Below are 26,100 nucleotides of genomic sequence, written 5' to 3'. Positions count from 1 at the left end.
CTGAACTCTGGGCCCCCCTTATTCCCTAGGTGGAATAAACTTAAGTTGAGCTAGATACAGTGGCTTTTGTAAAACGTTTGCTTCATACAGTATGGGTTCACAATGGGTGAAATCAACTCAATATGTCAGGAGAATCACAAAATACCATGTAGGGCTTAGAGGAAAAGGGTATTGTGTTTGGTCAGGGGTTAAAAAACCCAACCAAACCCATTGCTGTAGAGTCGATTCCGACTCATAGCTACTCTATAGGACAGAGTAGAGCTGCCATACAAGGTTTCCAAGGAGTGGCTGGTGGATTCAAACTGCTGACCTTTTGATTAGCAGCTGTAGCTCTCAACCACTGCACCACCAGGGGTCAGGAGGACCAAATGCAGAAGTACTTTTAAAAATAGTACTTCCTTTTTAAAAAAACCTGTCTAGATGACGGTGATACCCCAACCCTGGCATTGTTATCATTTCGCTACTGTGGTGCAGTCACCATCATGGGATTCTGGCCTGGAACCCCTTGCAGCTCAAGCAGAAAGCTTACTGGGGCAGCCCCCACTTTGCACGTGGGTGGTGGGTGGGCAGCTGCAGCCCAGGCCGACCTTGCAAATGGTGGAGGACCAGCAGCCCTTCCAAGAGAGGCGTTGAGGCTGAGTTCAACTCCCCCACCCTGGGGAGTGGGGCTCAGACCCACTGCAGCCTTGGGGTTGCTACAGTCACAGCAGCTGTTTGTTCACAGAGAAAATCGAGCCAGTGCACAGCACAAAACCTTGGAGGCCAAGAACACCCTTATGTTGTGGAAGAAGTCCTATTTCGACGTGCGGGCCAAGATTGAGGCTTCTGGGAGAGAAGCGCGATGGGAGTTTGACCGGAAGCGGCTGTTCGAGAGAACGGATTACATGGCAACCATCTGCCAGGACCTCTACAACGTTCTGCAGGTGGGAGGCCAGGGTGTGGGTGAAGGCAATCAGGCTCAGCTTGCCTGGTGGAAAGAAGCCCAACTTTTTACAGTGAGCCCCTGTCCACTCCAGGGAGATGCTGCAGTCAGGGCCTGGCAGATCGTGCGCCTCTTGATGTAGAATGAGAGTCCAGGAGCTAGGCTCACATTTTTGGAGCCTGCATATGCCCTGGTCCCTGGGTGTGCAAAGGATTAACACATTTGGCTACTAACCAAAACATTGGAGGTTCGAGCTCACTCCAAGGCGCCTGGGAGAAAGGCCTGGCAACCTACTTCTGAAAGATCAGCCACTGAAAACTCTGTGGAGCACAGTTGTACTCTGACACCTACAGGGCTGCCCTGAATCAGAGTTGACAGTAATGGGTAACTGGTAAGGTAGGAGTTAGCTAGGGACTTTGAACTACAAGTACAAAGGCTCTGAGACAGAAGGGAACCTGGAACTGAAAGAGTGCTGGCATGGCGGCAAAGAGGTTGGGAGAGAGCGGTATGGGAAGAGGTTGGAGAAGTAGGCAGGGGCCAAATGCGTAGATTGTGAAGGCTGCTGTAAGACATTTGCAGGGGCCAGACACACAGACTGTGAAGGTTGCGCTAAGACGTCTGGGTGTTACCCTCTGTGCAGCGGGCAGGCTAACAAAGGGCTTCAGGCTGGGTAGAGGGTACTTGTGGGATAGGATTCTTGCCCTTCTGGAAATACAGATGTGAAATCATTTTGCAGTTAGAACACTTACCAGGAAATGAGAAGGTAACCCTCCTCATGTTTTGTTTGATTGCACAGGTGATAGAGGAATTTTACAACATATTTGGTCCAGAGTTAAAGGCTGTGACTGGGGATCCCAAGCGCATTGATGATGTCCTGTGCAGGGTGGACAACCTGGTCAGCCCCATGGAGAGCCTGTCCTTCGACCCCTTCAGCATCAAGTCCTCCCAGTACTGGAAATACGTGATGGATGACTTCAAGATCGAAGTTCTGGCAAGTAACACACTCATTGATTCCATCTTGAAAGCGGACACCAAGTTTTTCCCCTGTGTTAGATTTATTGGGTTATTTAGTTATGCTTAACCAAAACCAAACCCACTGCCACTGAGTCGATTCCAACTCCTAGCAACCTTATAGGACAGGGTAGCACTGCCCCATAGGGTTTCCAAGGCTGTAATCTTTACAGGAGCAGACTGCCACACCTTTCTCCTGCAGATCAGCTGGTGGGTTTTAACCCCTGACCTTTCGTTTTAGCAGCCGAGCGGTTAACCACTGTGCCACAAGGGCTTCTTAGTTATGCTTAGGTTTTTTAAAAATCACAGAAGTAATACCTGCTTATTTGTAAAAAAGAAAAAAAACAAAAACCCTGGAACAGTTCCCCAGGTTTAGCAAGTTTAAACTAAGCTAGACACAGTGGCATTTGTAGAATGTTTGTTTCATACAGTAGGGCTCACCTATCTATGAGTCAAGGTGAAATAAGCTAAGTATGGCAAGAGAACCACAAAATACCATGTAGGGCTTAGTGGAGAAGGGTATTGTGTTTGGTCAGGGGTTGGAGTTATGGAAAGCAACAAGTTGGAAGCAACCTTTGGGATCGGAAGTCTCCGGACAGCTGGAGATGGGAGTGAGGGTGGAGCCTGAGAAGATGAAGGTGATCTCAGGTAGTAGGAGCAGCGTGGACAGAAGGAACAGAGGCAGAAAGAACAGAATGTGTTTTGTGGTCTAAGACTTGAGTAGGTGTTTATTGTTGTTTGATGCCATCAAGTTGATTCAGACTTATAGTGACCCATGTGAGAGAGTAGAACTGCCCCACAGGGTTTTCTTGGCTGTAATCTTTACAGGAGCAGATAGCCAGGTCTTTGTCCTGCAGAGCTGCTGGGTGGGTTTGAACTGCTAACCTTTTGGTCAGCAGCTGAGTGCTTAACCATTGTGCCACTAGGGCTTCTTGAGGAGAGGGAAATAAAGCTAGCAAAGTGGGTTGAACATATGTTGCAGAGGACCTAGAGGGCCAGCGTGTGGAATGGGGCTTGATTTAGTACGTGATAGGGACCCATTTGGAGCCGTTGTGGCATAGTGGTTAAGAGCTTGGCTGCTAACCAAAAGGTCAGCAGTTAGAATCCTCCAGCTGCTTCTTGGAAACCCTATGGGGTGGCTCTACTCTGTCCTATAGGGTCGCTATGAGTTGGAATCGACTTGACAGCAATGGGTTTGGTTTTTGTTTCTGCTTTTTTTTTTTTAGGGACCCATTGCATGTTGTTGACCGAGGGGATGATATAATCAGAACTGTATTTTAGGAAGATTTTTCCCAGAGAGTGTCAAGGAGAGGTTGTAGCTAAGAGTCAAATTTCACTCTACAAAGTGTGGATAGGGTGGCCCTTCACGCCCACGTGGGAAGCGCTATCAGTAGCAGCCCTGTTATGTGTCTTAAATAACTGTTTTTATAACCCCGAAGCACCTCTTTATATGGATAACCCTAGAGTGTTCTACTTGGTTATTATCTTAGTTATCTTGTACCGCTGTAACAGAAATACCACAAGTGAGTGCCTTTAACAAACAAATTAAGTTTCTCACAGTCACCAGGCTAGAAGTCTGAATTCAGGGCAGTACCTCTAAGGGAAGGCCCTCTCTGTGTTGGCTCTGGGGAAAAGCCTTGTCTCAGCATCTCTAGCAGGCCATCCTTGGAGGTCCTGGGCTTGTAGACTGGCCTGCCTTCACTGTCCTCAGATAGTGCCCGTCTTCCCCTCAAGTCTTTTTTAAAAAATATTTTAGGTGGAAGTTTACACAGCCAATTAGTTTCCTCTTCAGCAAATTGTACACAAAGTGTCTGTGACATTGGCTGCAGTCCCCACACTGTGTCAGCACTTTCCCCGTTTCCGCCTTGGGCTCACTGCTCCCTTTCATCTGGTTTTCCCACCCCTTCCTGCCCTCTCATCCCCACTTCTGGGCAAATGTTGCCCTTTTGGTTTCGTCTAATTGTTTGTTCTACGGAGCATGTTCTTTTAGGGTGTTATTGTTTATTTTATAGGCTTATCCATTGCTTGGCTGGAAGGTGATTTCCAGGAATGGCCACAGTTCCAAGTCCGAGGGCTGTCTTAGGGCCATAGTCTTGGGGCTTAATCTGTTCTTTTATGTCTCAAAAGTGATAAGTGTAAGACAACCCCTACAATGCTATGGCCTCATTAACATAACAAAGAAAACCCTATTCCCAAATGTGGGGGTGCGGAGAAGGGCTCAAATGCAAAAGGGCTTGCTGAAAATCTGCAAACAGAGGGTTCCTTGTCCACCCAGCACAACCAGACCACTAAGCGTCCTCTACAAGAGACTGCAGGGTTAGTTGTAGAAATTTAAATCTGAGTGACATCAGGCTCCTAATGGCAGTAAAAACTGGAAATCATTGAAGAATGCCTTCAAATTTCTGGGGGTGGGGGTGGGGGGGAGGGTTAATTTCAACCCTGAATTCTACTCCTAAGTGTTAGGTCAGAGTTCATACAGACAAGAACTCAAAAATTTTAGTGCCATGAAACCTTTCCTGGGAGGGTACTAGGAAATGTGTGCCAACAAAACAGAGGAGTAAATAAGGAAAGAGGAAGACATGAGATCTAAGGATGAGGGAAGACAGGGAGTCCTAGAGCAACTGCTATGCAACAGGCCTAAAGAGCAAACCATCTAGACTAGAGAGGAAGGACGGTGAGCTCTGGGTGAAAGGCTTCCAGGAAAATAATGGCCCTGATGTATTGGCATATGGAATCCATTATTGATAGGTGTATGGCAGAGATGTTAGAGCAGCTGGAACAAAACTAACAACAAATATGTAAATAACCAAGCAAATGAAAAATAAAGGTACTATTAACTCAAGAAAAAATGAAGACTTGGACAGAAAGAAGACACAGTTATGATGGGCTACTTAACTCAAGCGAACAATATTCACATAGACAAAATGGGTAAACACTGACCATTAACCAAAAGTTATGATAAAACTATGCTAGAGGAGAGAGAGAGAAAGGGGGGTAGGAGTGAAACAACTGAGTCTGTATCTACTCTTAGAAGTTATCAGGTGTCTAAAATTAATATATCAGGAAATAACCACATTGGCACGTCCTTAGGAAATATGGAAGTGAACAGCAAAAGAAACATCTGAAATTGTGATGAATGACCTCAAGAATGTAGATGGAAAAGGTTGAGACTACTTATTTTTCAAATATAAGTTTTTTTAGTATTATTTAACTAAATGATGTTGATGAACACTAAATTAAAAAAAAATGACACCAAATAAAATAGAAGCTGAGAATAATTTATAGGAACAATGTTATAGCTGTTATGGATTGAACTGTGCGCCCCAACAATATATTGTAAATTGTAACCCCCTATAAAAAAAAATTTTTTTTTTATATCTGTAGAGGAAACCCTGGTGGTATAGTGGTTAAGAGCTACGGCTGCTAACCAAAATGTCAGCAGTTTGAATCCACCAGGTGCTCCTTGGAAACTCTATGGGCCAGTTCCACCTTCTCCTACAGGATGGCTATGAGTTCTTGTATGTATGAACTCTGACCTAACACTTAGGAGTAGAATTCAGGGTTGAAATTAACCCTCCCCCCCACCCCCACCCCCAGAAATTTGAAGGCATTCTTCAATGATTTCCAGTTTTTACTGCCATTAGGAGCCTGATGTCACTCAGATTTAAATTTCTACAACTAACCCTGCAGTCTCTTGTAGAGGACGCTTAGTGGTCTGGCTGTGCTGGGTGGACAAGGAACCCTCTGTTTGCAGATTTTCAACAAGCCCTTTTGCATTTGAGCCCTTCTCTGTACCCCCACATCCCTGGAACCTGGTGCGTTCAAATGCTGAGCCACTCAGAGACTTCCACAGGGGAACAAACCAGTTACTGTCTCTTCCCCCTGTTGCAGGCATTACACTGTACCTCTCTGCCTTTTGTAAGTTTTTCAGCAGCAGTAACACCCATGCCATACACCTACCAATAATGGATGCCATATGCTCAGATATACCAGGGGCGTTATTTTTCTGGAGGCCTTTCTCCCAGGAAATTCAATGATATTCTTGCACAGTACCGCATGGTTACTCTCCTTCTTCCAAAAATTCCTGAACTGTCTCCTCTGCTGTTGTCTCCTCTCCCATTTTTCTTTGCATATATTAGTGAATTCTTTTAAAAATTCCTTTTCTGCCATTTTGACCTGGCTGGGGAGAGAGAGCAGAAAACACATGCAGATCGTCTGCCATTTTCAGCTGGGCACCAGCTCCCATGAAGAAGCAGTATAAATCCATCCCAAGGCGCTGCTTTGTTCTTCGCCCATTTCTCCTCGACTTTGGTTTTGCAGGGTAATTGCATCCGCATGAGGACTGTTTTCTTAACTTTTCTTTTTTTTTTTTTTTCTTGTGGGGGGGCAGGTAATTGAGAAAGAAGCAAAAAGTTTTATTGACGAATCTTTTAAGACACTCCGATCAGCAGAGGCAGCGTTTGACATGCTTTTAAAGTTTAAGCATATTCGTTCACGGGAGGCTATTAATCGGCAGATGATGATGAAATTCAATGATATTCTCGCGCAGTACTGCAAAGAGGTAAGAAGGATCAGCAGCAGTGAAAGCAGACTAGGCAGGTTGTGACCCGCTGGATCACGTTATTTGTCTTTCCTATCTAAATCCAGGGAAACCTGGAGTTTTCCCATGTAGGCTTGTCACGTAATAGAGGTCATCGGAGCAAAATGGGGCTTGTTTTTAGTGGAGAAATTCCTTAAGAAGGTACCAGCTACTGTGTTACATGCTTCATATCGTGGTGGGCCCTGTGGGTCAGCAGCAGTGATAATCTCTGTAATAACAGTAGTCGTCGTAGCTAACTGCGTGCCAAGGTTGTGTTGTCGTTGTTGTGTGCCGTTCAGTTGATTCTGACTCGTAGTGACAGCATGTGACAGACTAGAACTGCCCCATAGAGTTTCCTAGGCTGCCATCTTTATGGTCCCAGATCACCAGGTCTTTTCTCCCACAGAGTGGCGGAGTGGCGGAGTGGCTGGTGGATTCTAACCATCGCACCACCAGGGCTCCTTATTTTTCTGACTACTATGCTTAATCCGCCAGGCACTCCTCGGAAACTCTATGGGGCAGTTCTACTCTGTCCTATAGGGTCGCTATGAGTCGGAATCGACTCGACGGCACTGGGCATGCTTAATTACTCAGACGAGAGTACAAAATTCCTTATTTTAAAATACAGCCTTGGCCACTGGTTGTGTCCAGAATGGATTTCAGGATTTCTAGTAATTCAGTCAAACAAATTCCTGCACAGCGTACACAGTCTGTAATTCTAGGGCAATGTGGAGCGTTGCATCTTAAACCAAAGAAAAAATTACTTTAGAGTATAAGAAAAAGCAAATAAGAAAGTCGTAAAAACACTATTTTCTATCTTAGAATATTTCTCAACATTCCTATCTTCATTCCACTGAAGATACAGATCTCAAGTTAAATCTTTCTTGGCTAACACGGTGGTGTTTACAGAATATGCTTGATTGCTTTCCAGATCGACATAGTCAATACACTCTTTGTTCAGAACCTCGACAATCCCCCCCTGTATAAGAATCACCCTCCAGTAGCAGGTGCAATATACTGGGAACGGTCTCTCTTCTATCGGATCAAACACACCATCCTCAGATTTCAAGAAGTCGAGGAGATACTGGACAGTGATCGAGGAAAGGAAGTATGTGACTTTTACTGAAACTGCTGTGTTTTAGTTCTAGATGAGTGGACCTCCCTGGTACTGCTCGGGAGAGCTGTCCAATCCAAGTGGGGGCTGCACGGAGTTGCCCGTGTGAGAAGCAGCTCAATTTCACAGCTGTGCCTACAGTTTAGAGGGTCTTTCCTGTGGTCCCTGATTTGGGGCTCACATTTAAAACTGCATTTTGTTTCTCTTTAGCATCTTAATATGTATGACATCTTTTTTTTTTTAATTGTTGTTGAAAGTATACACAGCAAAACCTACTCCTGTTCAGGAATTTCTGCATGAATGACTCAGTGACACTGATTACGACCTTCGAGTTGTGCAGCCATTCTCACCCTCCTTCTCTGCGTTGTTCCTCCCCCATTAACATTAACTGTCTGCCCCCTAAGGTTCCTATCTGATCTTTCCAGGTGCTGCTGTCAATTTGATCCCATATAGGTAGATCTTAAAAGAGCACAGTGTTCAAGGCAAACATCTTTACTAAATAAATTAACCTATTGTTTGGTTTAAAGAAGATGTTGGGGGATATTTTTGGTTTAAGGTTTAAAGATTATCTCAGGGCAGCAGTTTGGGAGGTTTCATCCAGCCTCAGTGGCCCCATATATATGACATCTTAATACATCACATTAGTGCATATGATATCATATTAGTGCGTATAACATACACAATACCTATGACATCTTAGTCCACACAGCGTCTCAGTGCAGATGACACAGGACATGGGCTTCTCCCTGTACTTCACCTCCAGCTCCTCTGGAGAATGGCTGGCATCTCCTAGGAATCCCCTCTCCTTTTCCAACCTGTGGGTTCCGTATGCTGTCTAACGGGGCTTGGCGAACCTTTTCTGTAAAGGTGCAGGGAGTAAATCCTACAGGCTTTGCAGTTCATACCATTGAGGACCCTCAAAGGCTTTATTTATTATTTATTTTGTGGGTTTTTAAAACTATTGGTATTTACCATGTTAGAAATGAAAATTGAGAAGTGTTAAAAATCCATGATTTATTAATTCCTTTAAAAACTCTGCTGTTGTAGCAAGAAAGCAGCTGAGGATACTATGTAAATGAGGGGGTGTGGCCATGTTTCAATAAAACTTTATTTATGGATGCTGAAATTTGAATTTCACATCATTTTTCATGTATGATAGATCATTATTGTTCTTTTGGTTTTTCTTTTTTTATCATTTAAAAATGTACAAGCCCTTATCGGCGCACGGACCGTGTAAAATCCGGCTTGTAGGCTATAGTTCGCTGACCCCTGGCATATAGCCCAGGTTTTAAGTTATCACAAACAAATCCTTCAAAACTTGTGCAAATCCGTCTACTTCCTTTTCCGAAATGTGTCAACAGATTTTTTTTTTTAGTAGAGATGAGAAAGTGTTATTTCCAAGGAGAGAATGACCATTGCTTGAACTCTTTGACAGGTCAAGCAAATATATTTGGAGGTGGGTAGGAGAATGAAGGAGTATGAAGATAGAAAGTATGATCAGTGGAAAGAGACGACAGAACAGATCCTCCCAACCCTTATGAAGAAGAGTCTGCTTACTAAGGTACATATTTCTGCACCCTTTGTTGTTAACTGCTGTCGAGTCAGCCCCCAACTCCCGGTGACCCCCTGCACAACGGAAGGAAACGCCACCCAGTCCTGCACCATCTCCATGACTGGTTATGGATCAGATTGTTGTGATCCATAGGGTTTTCGCTGGTTGGTTTTCAGAAATAGACCACCAGGCCTTTCTTCCTAGTGGGTCCCAGTCTGAAAACTCTGCTGAAACCTGTTTAGCATCACAGCAGCCCGTAAGCCTCCACTTATAGACAGGTGGTGGCTGCGCTTGAGGTACATCGGCCAGGAATGGAACCTGGGTCACCTGCGTGGAAGGTGAGCGTTCTGCCTCTGAACCACCACCGGGCCCTAGTCCCAGGTTATGGTAGCCATGAAGGACGATGGCGTCTGTCACTTTCCTGGGTTGGTTTTTGTTGGCCCTCATTCATGAAGTTGATAGGTATTTCCAAAACCAAAGACAGGAAAGGGCAGGGGTCGACTGGGGGGAAGAACAGAGGCAGAAAGGAAAGAGAGGAGACAGCATAATGTCATGGTTAGGAGCACAGGCTGGAACCAGAAGCACCTCGCTCCTTGGCGAGCAGCTCAACTCTGAGCCTCAGTTTACCCATTTATAGACATGAGTTGGATCAGATGATGTGAATACCTGAAGTATTAATTAGTTGAACCCTGTGAAAGCTGACACATGACCATGTTTGACCTAAAGACAAGTGTCATTTCACGTGATTCATTCTTATACTTAGCACTAGGCCTGTGACATAGTAAGTGCTCAAGAAATATATGTTAGTTATAAATACCTTTAATATTTACCTTTTAAATATGAAAATAATAAGGAGGAAGGACCGGAGCCTGGCAGTTTTTGGCCTCTCAAATTCTGAAGTTGGTTCCAGAATGAGTGAAGATGACCGGGAAGACCTACAGGGACCTGCATTGCTCGTGTCCCATCAGAAGGGACGGCGGCTACTGCCACCACCACTTACGCGGCCACCATCACCTCTGCTGTCATTGTCACAGAAGCCCATCCTTGCTGCATTTTATCCCATTTCCTAACTTCTTAAATTCTGGATTTTTATGTGAAATTGCTCAATTTTCAAATGTTGGTGACTATATCAAATTCTTTGAAACTTGACTCACCCAACAGAACATGCCTGTAGGTTGCCAGCTCCCTGGTTTGTAGGGCATCCAGGGCCCTGGGTATCCTCTTCGCATCTACTTTTAACTTGGTTCCTAAGAAGGGCCTGGCAATCTACTGAAAAGTCAGCCACTGAAAACCCTCTGGAGTGCAGTTCTGCTCTGACACACGTGGGGGAGCCATGAGTCAGCACTGACGGCAGGTAGTTTGGTTTTGGTTTATTGATGTGATTGCTCCTTGGACGGCCTTGCTCCCTAATGAAATGTCTCTTCCACAGTCTTGCTCCATTACTGAGGAGGCAGCTACCTCTGAACGGGGGGCTGTGTTTGTCATAAATTTCTCACCTGCTCTCAGAGAGATTATTAACGAAACAAAGTACTTGGAACAGCTGGGATTCACTGTCCCTGAATTAGCGAGAAATGTCGCGCTCCAGGAGGACAAATTCCTCAGGTAAAAATATTCTCCTCGTAAGCCAGCAGTCACCTTCTTAGTCCTGGGGTCCCTTTCACTCTTAAAAATTACCGAGGACTCCCCCAAAAGCTATTGATTATAACTGTCATATTTACCATGGTAGAAATCAAAACTGAGAAATGTTTAAAATAAACTTTTATTAATTTAAAAATATGTGTTATGGTAAAAACATGATCCATTTAAAAATGTACTTATGTAATCATTAATTTAAAAATAACCATAAACCTATTACATGTTGATATAAATAACATTTTTTTTGTGGGTGAAAATAAGTGTGTTTTCCTAAAATAGAAAGTTCGTGAGAAGAGTGGCGTTGTTTTACGTTTCTGCCACAATGTCTATCCAGCCTTTAACTGGTTAGTGGTCTTCTGTAACCTTTCCGTAAGACTGTTAAGCTCTGTGTGAACTTGACTGTCCTCTCATGCCGATGGCCCTCGTGTGACACACAGGTACACAGATGGAATACAGCGTCTGCTGGATCATTACCACACGCTCCTGGGAACGTTGAACGAGGCGGAGGCCGTCCTTCTCGACGACCATTCCCAGGAACTGGTCAGAGTGTTTCGATCTGGATACAAGCGGTTAAACTGGAACTCACTAGGTAACAGGAGTCCTCCGTTTATCGCCCTCTCAGACTCTGTGATGCAAAAATAATTCTTTTAGGTTGTTTTCATTGAATTATAATTTGTGTGTGTGTATCGATAGAATCTTTTTTTTTTTTTATTGATAGAGTTCACAAATAATTATTGAAGGTCGATAAAGTGCACTTTGTGGAGTTTAGAATTAAACTCAAGACTTTAATTGAGGGTTGTCTTAGTCTCCTAGTGCTGCTGTAATAGAAATACCACAAGCAGATGGCTTTAACAGATACATTTCCTAGAAGTCTAGGAGGTTAGAAGTCCGAATTCAGGGCACCAGCTCCAGGGGAAGGCTTTTTCTCTGTTGGCTCTGAGGGAAGGTTGTTGTCTCATTTCAGCTTCTGCTCTTTGGTTCCCTGGTGATCTTCTGTGGCGTCTCTCTTCCCCCATCGGTGCTTGCTTGCTTCTGTGCGTCTTCTGCTGCTGCTTGTCTGAAAAATGATTGCCTTAGACACCCCCTATACTCACATGGCCTCATTAAAGTAACAAAGAAAATCCTATTTCCAGATGGGAACCTAGCCACAGGTATACCACAAAAACAAAAACATAAACAAACCAAAGCCATTGCCATCGAGTCGATTTTTGGGGGATACAAGTTAGTCCATTACAGGGTGAAGATAAAATGCAATTCCAATTTGACACTTTGCTGGCCCAAAGCTTTCTCCTCTGAAAAGATCAAAAGAACAATTTACTGTTTTAAATTAACATCTTAGTTTTGTGATAATTGTGGACTCGCATGTAGGTGTAAGAATTAACACAGAGAGATCCTGTGTACCCTTACCCAGTCTCCCCCGACAGTAACTTTTTGCAAAAATAAAGTATCACAACCAGGATATTGATGTTGCTACAGTCAAGACACAGAACAATTCCATCACCACAAGGATTTCCCGTATTGCTTTTTTATATCCATCTCCATCCTTGCCCCCTTAACCAGACCAAAACCAAACCCCTTGCCATCAAGTTGATTCTAACTCATAGCGACCCTGTAGGACAGAGTGGAACTGCCTCATAGGGTTTCCAAGGCTGTCATCTTTACAGAAGTAGACTGCCACATCTTTCTCCTGAAGAGCGGCTGGTGGGTTTGAACCATCAACCTTTCGGCTAGCAGCTAAATGCTGCTACCAGGGCTCCTTCCTTACCCCCTCGTCCCCTGGCAGTGACTAATCTGTTCCCCGTTTCTGTAATTATGTTGTTTCGAGGGTGTTGTGTCAATGGAATCACAGAGTATGTAGCCTTTTTTGGGTTGGCTTTCTTCACGCAGTATAGTTCTCTGGAGAGTCATCTAGGCTGTTCGTTTATCAGTAGTTCACTTTTAATGGCCAAGTAGTATTCCATGGAAGGGGCGTACCATAGTTTATTAAGCCATTCACCTGTTGAAGGCCTTCTGGGTTGTTTCCAGTTTTGATTTTTACAAATAAAACTGCTGTAAACATTCATGTACACATTTTTGTGTGAACACAAGTCTTCATTTCTCTAGGATAAATGCCTAGGGGTGCAATTGCTGGGTCATATGGTAGTTGCATATTTTGTTTTTTTTTTTAAAAGAAACTGCCAAAGCGTTTTCCAGACTGGGTGTACCATTTTACATACCCAGGAGCAGTGGATGAGTGGTCCGTTGTTTCCACAACCTTACCAGCATTTGCTATGTAGTACTATCTTGTTAAAAGGAGCCCTGGTGGCACAATGGTTAAGTGCATGGCTTCTAACCAAAAGATTAGTGATTCAAACCCACCCCATGGCTCCACAGGAGAAATGACCTAGTGATCTGCTCCCATAAAGATTAAGTCAAAAAAACCCATTGCTGTCAAGTCAATTCTGACTCATAGAGACCAGATAGTACAGAGTAGAACTGCCCCATAGGGTTTTCAAAGCTGTAATCTTTATGGAAGCAGACTGCCACATTTTTCTCCCATGCAGCGGCTGGTGGGTTTGAACCTCTGATATTTCAGTTAGCAGGCAGGCACTTAACCACTGTACCACCAGGGCTCCTTCATAAAGATTAGTCTAGAAAACCCTATGGGGCAGTTGTACTATTTCCTATAGGCTCGCTATGAGTTGAAATTGATTGACAGCACACTGCAACAGTATCTCATTGTGGTTTTAATTTGCCTTTCGTTAATGGCTAATGGGAAACCCTGGTGGCATAGTGGTTAAGAGCTACTCCTGCTAACCAAAAAGGTCGGCAGTTCAAATCCACCACGCGCTCCTTGGAAACCCTATGGGGCAGTTCTACTCTGCCCTGTAGGGTCGGTATGAGTTGAAATTGACTCAGTGGCAATGGGTTTGGTTTTGATTAATGGCTCATGATGCTGAGCGTCTTTTCGTGTGCTTATTTGCTGTCTCTATATTCTCTTTGGTGAAATGCTTTTTTCCATTTTCTAATTGGATCCTTTGATTTTTTTAATGTTGAGTTTTGAACGCTCTTTATATGTTATAGCACCTGTCCTTTTTTTTTTTTTCCTTTTTCCTTTTGGGGAAACCCTGGTGGCTTAGTGGTTAACAGTTTGACTGCTAACCAAAAGGTCAGCAGTTCGAGTCTGCCAGGCGCTTCTTGGAAACTCTACAGCGCAGTTCTACTCTACCCTGTAGGGTCTAAATCGACTCGATGGCAGTGGGTTTGGTTGAGGGTTTAGGGAGTCACAGCCATGGGAGGACAGTAGGTCTTGACCTCTTCTTCTTTCCCACGGTACTTTGGATATGTCTGTTGTGAAATTTGAGTGGTCAAACGAATCGTATGGGTGATTCTGAGCATAGGCCTCCTTGTCCCATGCCCCGAGGGTGCTAAGTGAACCTTTGCCACCTTAAAGACCTAAGGAGTTGGGATGAGTATTAATGTCGCAGATGTTGGTGGGAGGGTGTCTTAGTTTCTTAGTGCTGCTGTAACAGAAGCACCACAAGTGGCTGGCTTTGACCAACAGAAATTTATTTTCTCACAGTTGGGTAGAAGCCCAAATTCAGGGCACTGGCTCTAGGGGGAAGCTTTCTGTCTCCGTCAGCTCTAGGGGAAGGTCTTATCTCTTTTCAGCCTCTGTTACTCATTTCCTTGGCGATCTTCCTGTGGTGTGTATCTTCCCCTCCATTTGTGTCTGCTTGCTTCTTAATGTGCTTTTTTATGTCTCAAAAGAGATGGATTTAAAAAGTGCCCTAATACTGCCTCGTTAACATAACAAAGAAAGCCCACTCCCACATGTGATCATAACCACAGGTTTAGGGGGTTAGGATTCATATTTTTGGAGACACAATTCAGTCTATAACAGAAGGATATGAACAAAATTGAAAATTACGTATCTTTCTTTTTTCTTTTTCTCCCAAGGTATTGCTGACTACATAACTCGATGCCAACAGGCCATTGGGAAATTCGAATCCCTTGTCCATCAGATCCATAAGAATGCGGATGACATTTCCTCCCGGCTTACGTTAATAGAGGCCATAAATCTCTTTAAATATCCAGCAGCTAAAAGTGAGGAGGAACTCCCAGGTAGGTCCGACTTCTTGTTCTCTGCTTATGGAACGGACAAAATCCTCGCTTGGCCATGACTCTGTTATTTGACTAATAAAACCATTCCTAACTACTTCAGTCCTTTACTTGAAAAGACCTGGGGTCATTCTCACTCTAGATCATGTTATAGATTTTTGCCTCCTGTGTCTTCGTTATGCTCGTTCGGGAATCTGTGAAAATCAGGAATACTTTCGTCAACGATTTTGTAACATTAATGTGAGTTGTTTTTTTTTTTATGGGCTCGCATTTACCCGTTCAAAGGATATATTTTAAGTAGTCTTAGACTAGCTCACAAGGAATTCAGGACTATGAGGAGAAAAGCCAGATTGCGCAAAGATTCAAAAGCCACCATCTGTGTGCATAATTTAAGCGTGTATAGTGAGAGGGACTTTCTGTGTCGCCGTTTCTTTTCTTGCTTAGGGCGTGTCTTGACTTGGGAACCCGTGGCTGGTATAAACAGTTAATGCGCTCAGCTGCTAACCAGAAGGCTGGAGGTTTGAGTCACTTAGAAGTGCCTTGGAAGAAAAGCCTGGCAGTCTGTTTCCAAAAAATCAGCCATTGAAAACCCTGTGGAGCACAGCTCTTTATTATTATCATTATTTTTAATAATATTTTATCAGTTTAAGGTGAAAGTTTACATAGTAAATTAGTTTCCCATTTAATTCTATACAAATTATTCCGTGATATTGGTCACCTTTTTCACAGCGTGTCATCATTCTCATTCATTCCATCCTGATTGTACCATTTCCAGTACTCTCATTTCCCTGACCACTTGCCTTTTCATCTTTGCTTGAGAGTAATCGTTGACCATTTGGTCTCCTATAGGTGATTTTTTTTTTTTAATAATTTTTATTGTGCTTTAAGTGAAAGTTTACAAATCAAGTCACTCTCACATATAAACTTATATACACCTTACTACATACTCCTATTTACTCTCCCCCAATAAGTCAGCCCACTCCCTCCTTCTAGTCTCTCCTTTCGTGACCTTTTTGCCAGTTTCTAACCCTCTCTACCCTCTCATCTCACCTCCAGGCAGGAGATGCCAACACAGTCTCAAGTGTCCACCTGATACAAGTAGCTCACTCCTCATCAGCATCTCCCTCCAACCCATTGTCCAGTCCATTCCATGTCTGATGAGTTGTCTTCGGGAATGGTTCCTATCCCGGGCCAACAGAATTTTGGGGACCATGACCGCCGGGATTCCTCTAGTCTCAGTCAGACCATTAAGTCTGGTCTTTTTCTGAGAATTTGGGGTCTGCATCCCACTGATCTCCTGCTCCCTCAGGGGTTCTCTGTTGTGCTCCTTGTCAGGGCAGTCATCGGTTGTGGTCGGGCACCATCTAGTTCTTCTGGTCTCAGGATGATGTAAGTCTCTAGTTCATGTAACCCTTTCTGTTTCTTGGGCTCATAATTATCTTGTGACCTTGGTGTTCTTCATTCTCCTTTGATCCGGGTAGGTTGAGACCAATTGATGCATCTTAGATGGCTGCTTATTAGCATTTAAGACCCCAGATGCCACACTTCAAAGTGGGGTGCAGAATGTTTTCCTAATAGAATTTATTTTGCCAATTGACTTAGATATCCCCTGAAGCCATAGTCCCCAAGCCCCCGCCTTTGCTTTGCTGACCTTCGAAGCATTCAGTTTATCCCGGAAACTTGTTTGCTTTTGGTCCAGTCCAGTTGAGCTGACCTTCCCTGTATTGAGTATTGTCCTTCCCTTCACCTAAAGGAGTTCTTATCTACTATCTAATCAGTAAATAACCCTCTCCCACCCTCCCTCCCTCCCCTCTGTGGTAACCACAAAAGAATGTGTTCTTCTCAGTTTAAACTATTTCTCAAGATCTTATAATAATGGTCTTATACAATATTTGTCCTTTTGCATCTGACTAATTTCACTCAGCATAATGTCTTCCAGGTTCCTCCATGTTATGAAATGTTTCACAGATTCATCACTGCTCTTTATTGATGCGTAGTATCCCATTGTGTGAATATACCATTATTTATCCATTCATCCGTTGATGGACACCTTGGTTGCTTCCAGCTTTTTGCTATCGTAAACAGTGCTGCAATAAACATGGGTGTGCATATATCTGTTCGTGTAAAGGCTCTTTTTTCTCTAGGATATATTCCAAGGAGTGGGATTTCTGGGTTGTATGGTAGTTCTATTTTTAACTTTTTAAGAAAACGCCAGATAGTTTTCCAAAGTGGTTATACCATTTGACATTCCCACCAGCAGTGTATAAGAGTTCCAGTCTCTCCACAGCCTCTCCAACATTTATTATTTTTTGTGTTTTGGATTAATGCCAGCCTTGTTGGAGTGAGGTGGAATCTCATTGTAGTTTTAATTTGCATTTCTCTAATGGCTAATGAGCGAGAGCATTTTTTTACGTATCCGTTAGCCGCCTGAATATCTTCTTTAGTGAAGTGCGTGTTCATATCCTTTGCCCACTTTTTTTTTAACTTTTATTGAGCTTCAGGTAAATGTTTACAAATCAAGTCAAACTGTCACATATAAGTTTATATACACCTTACTCCGTACTCCCACTTGCTCTCCCCCTAATGAGTCAGTCCTTCCAGTCTCTCCTTTTGTGACAATTTTGCCAGCTTCCAACTCTCTCTATCCTCCCATTCCCCCTCCAGACAGGAGATGCCAACACATTCTCAAGTGTCCACCTGATACAAATAGCTCACTCTTCATCAGCATCTCTCTCCTACCCACTGTCCAGTCCCTTCCACGTCTGATGAGTTGTCTTCGGGAATGGTTCCTGTCTTGGGCCAACAGAAGGTTTGGGGACCATGACCGCCAGGATTCCTCTAGCCTCAGTCAGACCATTAAGTCTGGTCTTTTTCTGAGAATTTGGGGTCTGCATCCCACTGATCTCCTGCTCCCTCAGGGGTTCTCTGTTGTGCTCCCTGTCAGGGCAGTCATCGGTTGTGGCCAGGCACCAACTAGTTCTTCTGGTCTCAGGATGATGTAAGTCTCTGGTTCATGTGGCCCTTTCTGTCTCTTGGTTTGCCCACTTTTTGATTGGGTTGTTTGTCTTTTTGTGGTTGAGTTTTAACAGAATCATATAGATTTTAGAGATCAGGCTCTGGTTGCAGGTGTCATAGCTGAAAATTTTTTCCCAGTCTGTAGGTGGTCTTTTTACTCTTTTGGTGAAGTGCTTAGATGAGCATAGGTGTTTGATTTTTAGGAGCTCTCAGTTATCTGGTTTCTCTTTGTCATATTTAGTAATGTTTTGTATTCTGTTTATGCCATGTATTAGGGCTCCTAGCGTTGTCCCTATTTTTTCTTCCATGATCTTTATCGTTTTAGTCTTTATGTTTAGGTCTTTGATCCACTTGGAGTTAGTTTTTGTGCTTGGTGTGAGGTATGGGTCCTGTTTCATTTTTTTGCAAATGGATATCCAGTTATGCCAGCACCATTTGTTAAAAAGACTATCTTTTCCCCAATTAACTGACACTGGGCCTTTGTCAAATATCAGCTGCTCATATATGGATGGATTTATATCTGGGTTCTCAATTCAGTTGCATTGGTCTACGTGCCTGTTGTTGTACCAATACCAGGCTGTTTTGACTACTGTGGCTGTATAATAGATTCTAAAATCAGGTAGAGTGAGGCCTCCCACTTTCTTCTTCTTTTTCAGTAATGCTTTACTTATCTGGGGCTTCTTTCCCTTCCATATGAAGTTGGTGATTTGTTTCTCTATCACCTTAAAAAATGACATTGGAATTTGGTTTGGAAGTGCATTGTATGTATAGATGGCTTTTGGTAGAATAGACATTTTTACTATGTTAAGTCTTCCTATCCATGAGCAAGGTATGTTTTTCCATTAATGTAGGTCCCTTTTAGTTTCTTGCACTAGTACTTTGTAGTTTTCTTTGTATAGGTCTTTTACATCTTTGGTAAGATTTATTCCTAAGTATTTTATCTTCTTGGGGGCTACTGTGAATGGTATTGATTTGGTGATTTCCTCTTCGGTGTTCTTTTTGTTGATGTAGAGGAATCCAAGTGATTTTTATATGTTTATCTTGTAACCTGAAACTCTGCTGAACTTTTTATTAGTTTCAGTAGTTTGCTGGAGGATTCCTTAGGGTTTTCTGTGTATGAGATCATGTCATCTGCAAATAGAGATAATTTTACTTCTTCCTTGCCAATCCAGATGCTCTTTATTTCTTTGTCTAGCCTAATTGCTCCGGCTAGGACCTCTAGCACAATGTTGAATAAGAGTGGCGATAAAGGGCATCCTTGTCTGGTTCCCATTCTCAAGGGAAATGCTTTCATGCTCTCTCCATTTAGAATGATGTTGGCTGTTGGCTGTTGGCTTTGTATAAAAAAAAAAAAAAAAATTTTTTTTTTTTTTTTAGATGCCCTTTATTATGTTGAGGAATTTTCCTTCAATTCCTATTTTGCTGAGAGTTTTTATCATGAATGGGTGTTGGACTTTGTCAAATGCCTTTTCTGTATCAATTGATAAGATCATGTGGTTTTTGTCTTTTCTTTTACTTGTATGGTGGATTACGTTAATGGTTTTTCTAATATTGAACCAACCTTGCATACCTGGTATAAATCCCACGTGGTCGTATTTGATTATTTTTTTGATATGTTGTTGAATTCTATTGGCTAGAATTTTGTTGAGGATTTTTGCATCTATGTTCATGAGGGATATAGGTCTGAATTTTCTTTTTTTGTGGTGTCTACCTGGTTTTGGTGTCAGGGATATGGTGGCTTCATAGAATGAGTTAGGTAGTATTCTATCATTTTCTATGCTTTGAAATACTTTTAGTAGTAGTGGTGTTAACTCTTCTCTGAAAGTTTGGTAGAACTCTGCAGTGAAGCCGTCCGGGCCAGGGCTTTTTTTGTTGGGAGTTTTTTTTTATTAACTTTCATTGAGCTTCAAGTGAACGTTTACAAATCAAGTCAGTCTGTCACATATAAGTTTATATACATCTTACTCCTTACTACTCCCACTTGCTCTCCCCCTAATGAGTCAGCCCTTCCAGTCTCTCCTTTCGTGATAATTTTGCCAGCTTCCAACTCTCTCTATCCTCCCATCCCCCCTCCAGACAGGAGATGCCAACACAGTCTCAAGTGTCCACCTGATATAATTAGCTCACTCCTCTTCAGCATCTCTCTCCTACCCACTGTCCAGTCTCTTTCATGTCTGATGAGTTGTCTTCAGGAATGGTTCCTGTCCTGTGCCAACAGAAGGTTTGGGGACCATGCTGTTGGGAGTTTTTTGATTAACTTTTCAATCTCTTTTTTTTGTTATGGGCCTATTTAGTTGTTCTATTTCTGATTGTGTTAGTTTAGGTAGGTAGTGTTTTTCTAGGAATCCATCCATTTCTTCTAGGTTTGCAAATTTCTTAGAGTACAATTTTTCATAATAATCTGATATGATTCTTTTAATTTCAGTTGGGTCTGTTGTGATATGGCCCATCTCATTTCTTATTTGGGTTATTTGTTTCCTGCATTTCTTTAGTCAGTCTGGCCAGTGGTTTATCAATTTTGTTATTTTTTCAAAGAACCAGCTTTTGGCTTTGTTAATTCTTTCAATTGTTTTTCTGTTCTCTAATTCATTTGGTTCAGCTCTAATTTTTATTGTTTTCTTCTGGTGCCTGATGGATTGTTTTGTTGCTCGCTTTCTATTTGTTCAAGTTGTAGGGACAGTTCTCTGATTTTGGCTCTTTCTTCTTTATGTATGTGTGCATTTATCAGTATAAATTGACCTTAGATGATTTTTTAAAGGAGCTCATTACTCATGGGTGATATTTTATTTTACGAGCCAACCTGTTATTTAGCTAAAAGGTGATTTCAAGGATAATTTTGGTTTAAGATTTAAAGAACATCTCAGGGCAATAGTCTCAAGGAGTCCTCTAGTCTCAACAGGGCCAGTAAACATGGACTTCTTAAGAATTTGAATTCTGTTCCACATTCTTCCCCCATTCTGTCAGGATCCATCTATTATGGCCCTGATCAGAACGGTCAGTACTGTAGCTGGGCACCATCTAGTTCTTGTCTCCTGGTAGATGAGGACATGGTTCACGTAGACTGTTAGTCCTGTAGATTAGTTTCTGCTCTGCGTCTCGTTTCCTTCTTTCTCTTTTGTTCTGGATGAGTAGAGACCAATAGTTGTATCTTATATGGCCACTCACAAGCTTTGAAGACCCCAGACAGTATTTACCACATTGGGATGTAGAACATATACTTTATGCCAGTAAACTGAGTTGTCCCATGAGGCTACATTCCTACGCCTTCAAACTCTGATAACCAATCATACAAGGTATTTGGTTACATCTAAGAAGTATCTGTAACTGTGTCTCCTGTGTGGTTTGTCATATATATAGATATACATGCATTACAACATACCTCTATGTACATATACCTATCTGTGCATACATGTACCTACACATTCATATTAATACACATATATGTCTATATACATATTGGTGTAACCACACACATATTTTTTGGGTGTTGTTGCAAAATTATACATATTCATCATATCCTTTACCAAAAACACTCTTTTCTCTTCTGCACTTCTTAGTGACATCATTTACCTTAGGTTGTGTGCACTTCACCCACATTCGATGCTACCTTTCCCATCACCATAAATAACAAGTGCCTGCTATCTTGAGAGCCCTTCTCCCTCCCCCCACCATGCCTGGTAACAATCACTGAGTGCTGGTCTCTGTATGTATGTCCCTTTTTCTCTTCTTATAAAGATGGGATCATGCAATATTTGTCTTTCTGTGATTGGCTTATTTCGCTCAGCATAATGTCCTCCAAATTCATCCATGTTATAAGATGGTTCGAGGACTCATTATTCTTTGTGGCTGAGTAGTATTCCATTGTATGTATGTACCACGTTTTGTTTATCCATTCACACTTTGACGTGCACTTAAGTTGTATCCGTCGTCTTTTTGCTGTTGTGAATAATGCTGCAGTGAACAGAGGTGTGCAGGTGTCTGTTCGTATATCTTACATTAGATCTCTAGGTTGTATACTTAGGAGTGGGATTGCTGGATCCTAAGGTATTTCACTTTCTAGCTTTTTGAGGACGTACCATGCCATTTTCCATAGTGGTTGTACTGTTTTACAGTCCCATCAGCAGTGGATCAGGGTTCTAATCGCCCTACATTCTTGCCAGCATTTTTTTTTTAATCGGTTCCATTTCTGCAGGGGTGAGATGGTGTGGGGCGCAGATGTACTCTGACACACACAGTGTCTGTGGTTCGGTGTCAGTTGCAGCAACTTTTTTTTTTTTTTTTAGGTGTCTTGGCCTATTGGCATTGATTTATTTTCTGCTTTGGGTCTGGGTTAGAGGCTGTTTTTGTATTTCAAAGGTATGCAGCTCATTTCGGGATTTTTAAAAAATAGGCTTTATATTTTAGAGCAGTTTTAGGCTTACAGAAATTTGTACAGAAAGTACAGAGAGCTCTCATATACCCTGTCTGCCATTGCTTTTCCTGTTAACATCTTACAGTAGTCTACATTGATTGGGTACATGAATGAGCCAGTATTGACAGATTATTGTTAAAGTCCATAGTTTACATCAGGGTTCACTTCGTGATACACAGGCCTATGAGTTTTGACAAAGGCTTAATGTCATGTGTCTGCCGTTACATGTCATACAAAATAGCTCCACTGCCCTAAAAATGCTCTGTTTTTTGAATAGGTATCCTTTCCTGTGTTCGTAAACTGCTCTGACAGGTATCTTCCTCCACAGGTGTGAAGGAATTCTTTGAGCACATTGAGCGAGAAAGGGCCAAAGATGTGGACCACATGGTCAGGTGGTATCTTGCCATTGGGCCTCTGCTGACCAAAGCCGAGGGTCTAGTTATACACACCAACACGGGCAAAGCTCCCAAGCTGGCCTCCTACTATGAGTACTGGGAAAATAGAATTTACGAAGCCTTGACAAAGCTCATCCTGAAGTAAGTCTGTCTTCTTGTTGCGTGTTTTAGGAACAGTGTGCATGGATTGACATATTTTACACATATGAATAATGAAGAGGGGACAAAACACAGAATAAAAATCAGGTGGACAGAAAGTCTGCTTTCTGGCTGAAGGGCACTTGTAGGATGGAGGAGTGGCCTCCCACTCAGGCCCACGTTCTTGTTAGACCGCTCGGTGTTCAGAACAGGAAGTGGTACTCTCACCACTTCAGCTTTCAGAAAAACATGCATGAGCCTGTGTTCTACTACAACAGATAATTGCTGTCACGCATTACTTACAAAAATCCTCACAACTGGACCAATAAGCAGCACCATGATAAACGAAGAAAATATTGAAGTTGTCAAGGATTTCATATTACTTGTATCCACAATCAGTGCCCATGGAAGCAGCAATCAAGAAATCAAATGATGTGTTGTGTATTGCATTGGGTACATATGCTGAAAAAGACCTCTTCAAGGCATTAACAAGCAAAGATGTCACTTTGTAGACTAAGGTGCGCCTGACCCAAGACTTGGTGTCTTCAATCACCTCATATACATGCGAAAGCTGGACAACGAATAAGGAAGACCGAAGAAGAATTGATGCCTTTGAATTATGGTGTTGGAGTAGTATATTAAATATCCTATGGAATACCAGAAGAACAAATAAATCTGTCTTGGAAAAAGTACAGCCAGAATGCTCCTTAGAAGTGACAATGGCGAGACTTTGTCTCACTTACTTTGGACATGTTACCCTGGAAAAGGACATCATGCTTGGTAGAGGGACAGCAGAAAAGAGGAAGACCCTCAATGAGATGGATTGACAGAATGGCTGCAACAATGGGCTCAAACATAGCAGTGATTATGAGGAAGGTGCAGGACTAGGCAGTGTTTTGTTCTGTTGTATGTAGGGTTGCTATGAGTTGGAACTGACTTGATGACACTTAACAATGACAACAACATTACTTGCCGAAACTGCAGGGGAAGCCTGTGCTCATATTTAGAGAGAAGAATTTGAAGGACTTATAACCACGCACCCCTCCTGATTGTCTAAAGCAAACCTCTGGCTACATTGGCCATCGTGTGTCTGCTAGAGGCCTGTTGTGTGTGCCAGGCACTGTGCTTGGCTCCAGCCTCAGACCCAGCCAACTTTGCCCCTTTGCTCCTGGAGCTTATAGGCCAGTAGCTCTGCTCCACCAGCTCGGAGCTGAGAGGCTGGCCTGCGCTGTGTTGGTGGCCCCAAACAGCTCTGGGATGTGAACTTGGCAGCCTGTATTTAGGATCATTTTAGAAAGCTGCCTGTGAAATTCACTGCTGTTACCATTTATCTATATCATCAAGGGTGGCATTCATATATATATGAGCTAATATGTGAGAAATCTTACTCCATAACAGGCTCTGTGTTATACTCTTTACAGTTGTTACCCTCATGTTAAAGACACTGCAGACTGTTGAGTGGTTCAGTCGCTTGCCAAGGCCGCACAGCTAGTAAGAAGTAGTGCTGGTGCTTGTCTGACTTTTGTAGCACTTTCTTAAACTGCTTCTGGTTAGTGCCTCTTTCCTTTCTTATTTGACTCCACTTTGATTTTTGTGTCTCTTAGCATGGTTGAGGTATCCTTGTGAGCTGCTAAAGTCTACTTTGGGACAATACATTAATAAATGAAATAAAGATCTTTTGGTTTTCTTGATTTTCGGACTTGGTTTCACAAACTTTACTAAGTTAATCCTTAAAAAAATTCTGTTCTCTATATATTTTATTTAGTTTTCATTGTTCCTTCTAGCTAGACTTCAAAAGCAGTCCTTGATCTGAGGCTGCTTTCTGTAGTTTCTCTTCCTAGAATGCCATGCTTTCCCTAAGTTTCTGTATCCATCTATTCATTCTAAGGTGCATGAGAGCCTGCCATGTGCTGGGGACTGGACTGGACCCCGGAGGGCACTGGACAGACCAGGCTCCACGGCACCTCATGAAGCTTCCATTCTAGTCAGGGAGAGAGGCAAGACACAAGGAGACAGACATATGCACAAGGAGACAGATGTATGATGATTTCAGTGAAAGAAATAAAGCCGATAAGTGTGGGAAGAGAGTGGGGTGGGGGGCACTATTGGAATCAGGTGGTCAAGAAGGGCCACATGGGTGCCTGGAGTCTTAAACACTATCAAGTGGCCATGTAGGATGCATCAGTTGGTCTCAACCCACCTGGAGCAAAGGAGAATGAAGAACACCAAAGACACAAGGTAATTATGAGCCCCAGAGACAGAAAGGGCCACAAAAATTGAGACTATATCAGTCTGAGACCAGAAGAACTAGATGGTGCCCGGCAATAACGGTTGACTGCCCTGACAGGGAACACAATAGAGAATCCCTGATGGAGCAGGAGGACAGTGGGACATAGGTCTCAAATTCTCTTTAAAAGATCAGACTTAATGGTCTGACTGAGACTAGAGGGACCTTCTGTTAGCCCAAGATTGGAACCATTCCCAAAGCCAACTCTTCAGGCAGGGATTGGATGGACTATCAGATAGAAAATGGAGCTGGTGAGGGGTGAGTTTCTTGGCTCAAGTAGACACATGAGACTATGTAGGCAGCTCCTTTCTGGAGGGGAGATGAGAAGTTGAGAAGGCAGAAGGGGACAGGTGCTGGCTGAATGGACACGGAGAATACAGGGTGGAGAGGAGGAGCATGCTGTCTCATTAGGGGGAGAGCAGCTAGGAGTACATAGCAAGGTGTGTATAAGTTTTTGAGAGACTGACTTGATTTGTAAACTTTCACTTAAAGCACAATATATATATACAAAAGAAAGGCCACATGGCAGCTGGGGCCTGAACATAGGGAGTGAGCTGAAAAGGGAAGGAACTTTCCAGGAGAACTGAAAGCCAGTGTGAAGACCCAGAAGTATGCCTTTGGCTCATGGGAGGAGCAGAGAGAAGGGGTGCAGAGAGTGAAGGGGGAAGGTAGGAGATGATGCTGGAGAAGCAGGCAGAGGCTATATCACAGAGGATTGGGGGCACCAGGGCAAAGGGCTGGCACCTTATTCTGAGACCAGTGGGAAGCTATTGGAGTGTTTTCAGTTGGAGAGAAAGATGCCAGTTACATGTTTAGAAAAGCTCCCTGACTGCTGTATGGAGTCGTGGAGTGGGCTGGGGGCAGGAGGGAATCAGGGAGCCTGGTTTGGAGGCTAATTAAATGCTTCATCCCAGAGTGTCCTTTACCATTTGATCCTGGA

General features: G+C 42.9%; 1 protein-coding gene across 2 annotated transcripts in view; it reads left to right on the top strand.

Annotated features, from left to right (window-relative positions):
* Positions 1 to 26,100, top strand: part of DNAH10 (dynein axonemal heavy chain 10) — a 141,097-nt gene that overhangs the window by 15,957 nt on the left and 99,040 nt on the right. The window contains exons 10-18 of one of the 2 annotated variants that reach the window (XM_064272098.1): positions 725 to 923; positions 1,719 to 1,913; positions 6,324 to 6,494; positions 7,444 to 7,620; positions 9,062 to 9,187; positions 10,608 to 10,780; positions 11,251 to 11,402; positions 14,753 to 14,917; positions 22,669 to 22,876. In XM_064272098.1, the coding sequence (XP_064128168.1) occupies positions 725 to 923; positions 1,719 to 1,913; positions 6,324 to 6,494; positions 7,444 to 7,620; positions 9,062 to 9,187; positions 10,608 to 10,780; positions 11,251 to 11,402; positions 14,753 to 14,917; positions 22,669 to 22,876 (1,566 nt within the window). The remainder of the gene's footprint in view (positions 1 to 724; positions 924 to 1,718; positions 1,914 to 6,323; positions 6,495 to 7,443; positions 7,621 to 9,061; positions 9,188 to 10,607; positions 10,781 to 11,250; positions 11,403 to 14,752; positions 14,918 to 22,668; positions 22,877 to 26,100) is intronic. The other variant, XM_010599807.3, reaches the window with a different exon arrangement.

This window comes from Loxodonta africana, chromosome 19, assembly GCF_030014295.1.
Source record: "Loxodonta africana isolate mLoxAfr1 chromosome 19, mLoxAfr1.hap2, whole genome shotgun sequence".
In the NCBI taxonomy this organism is placed as follows: domain Eukaryota; kingdom Metazoa; phylum Chordata; class Mammalia; order Proboscidea; family Elephantidae; genus Loxodonta; species Loxodonta africana.
This window is presented reverse-complemented; position numbering and strand designations above follow the sequence as displayed.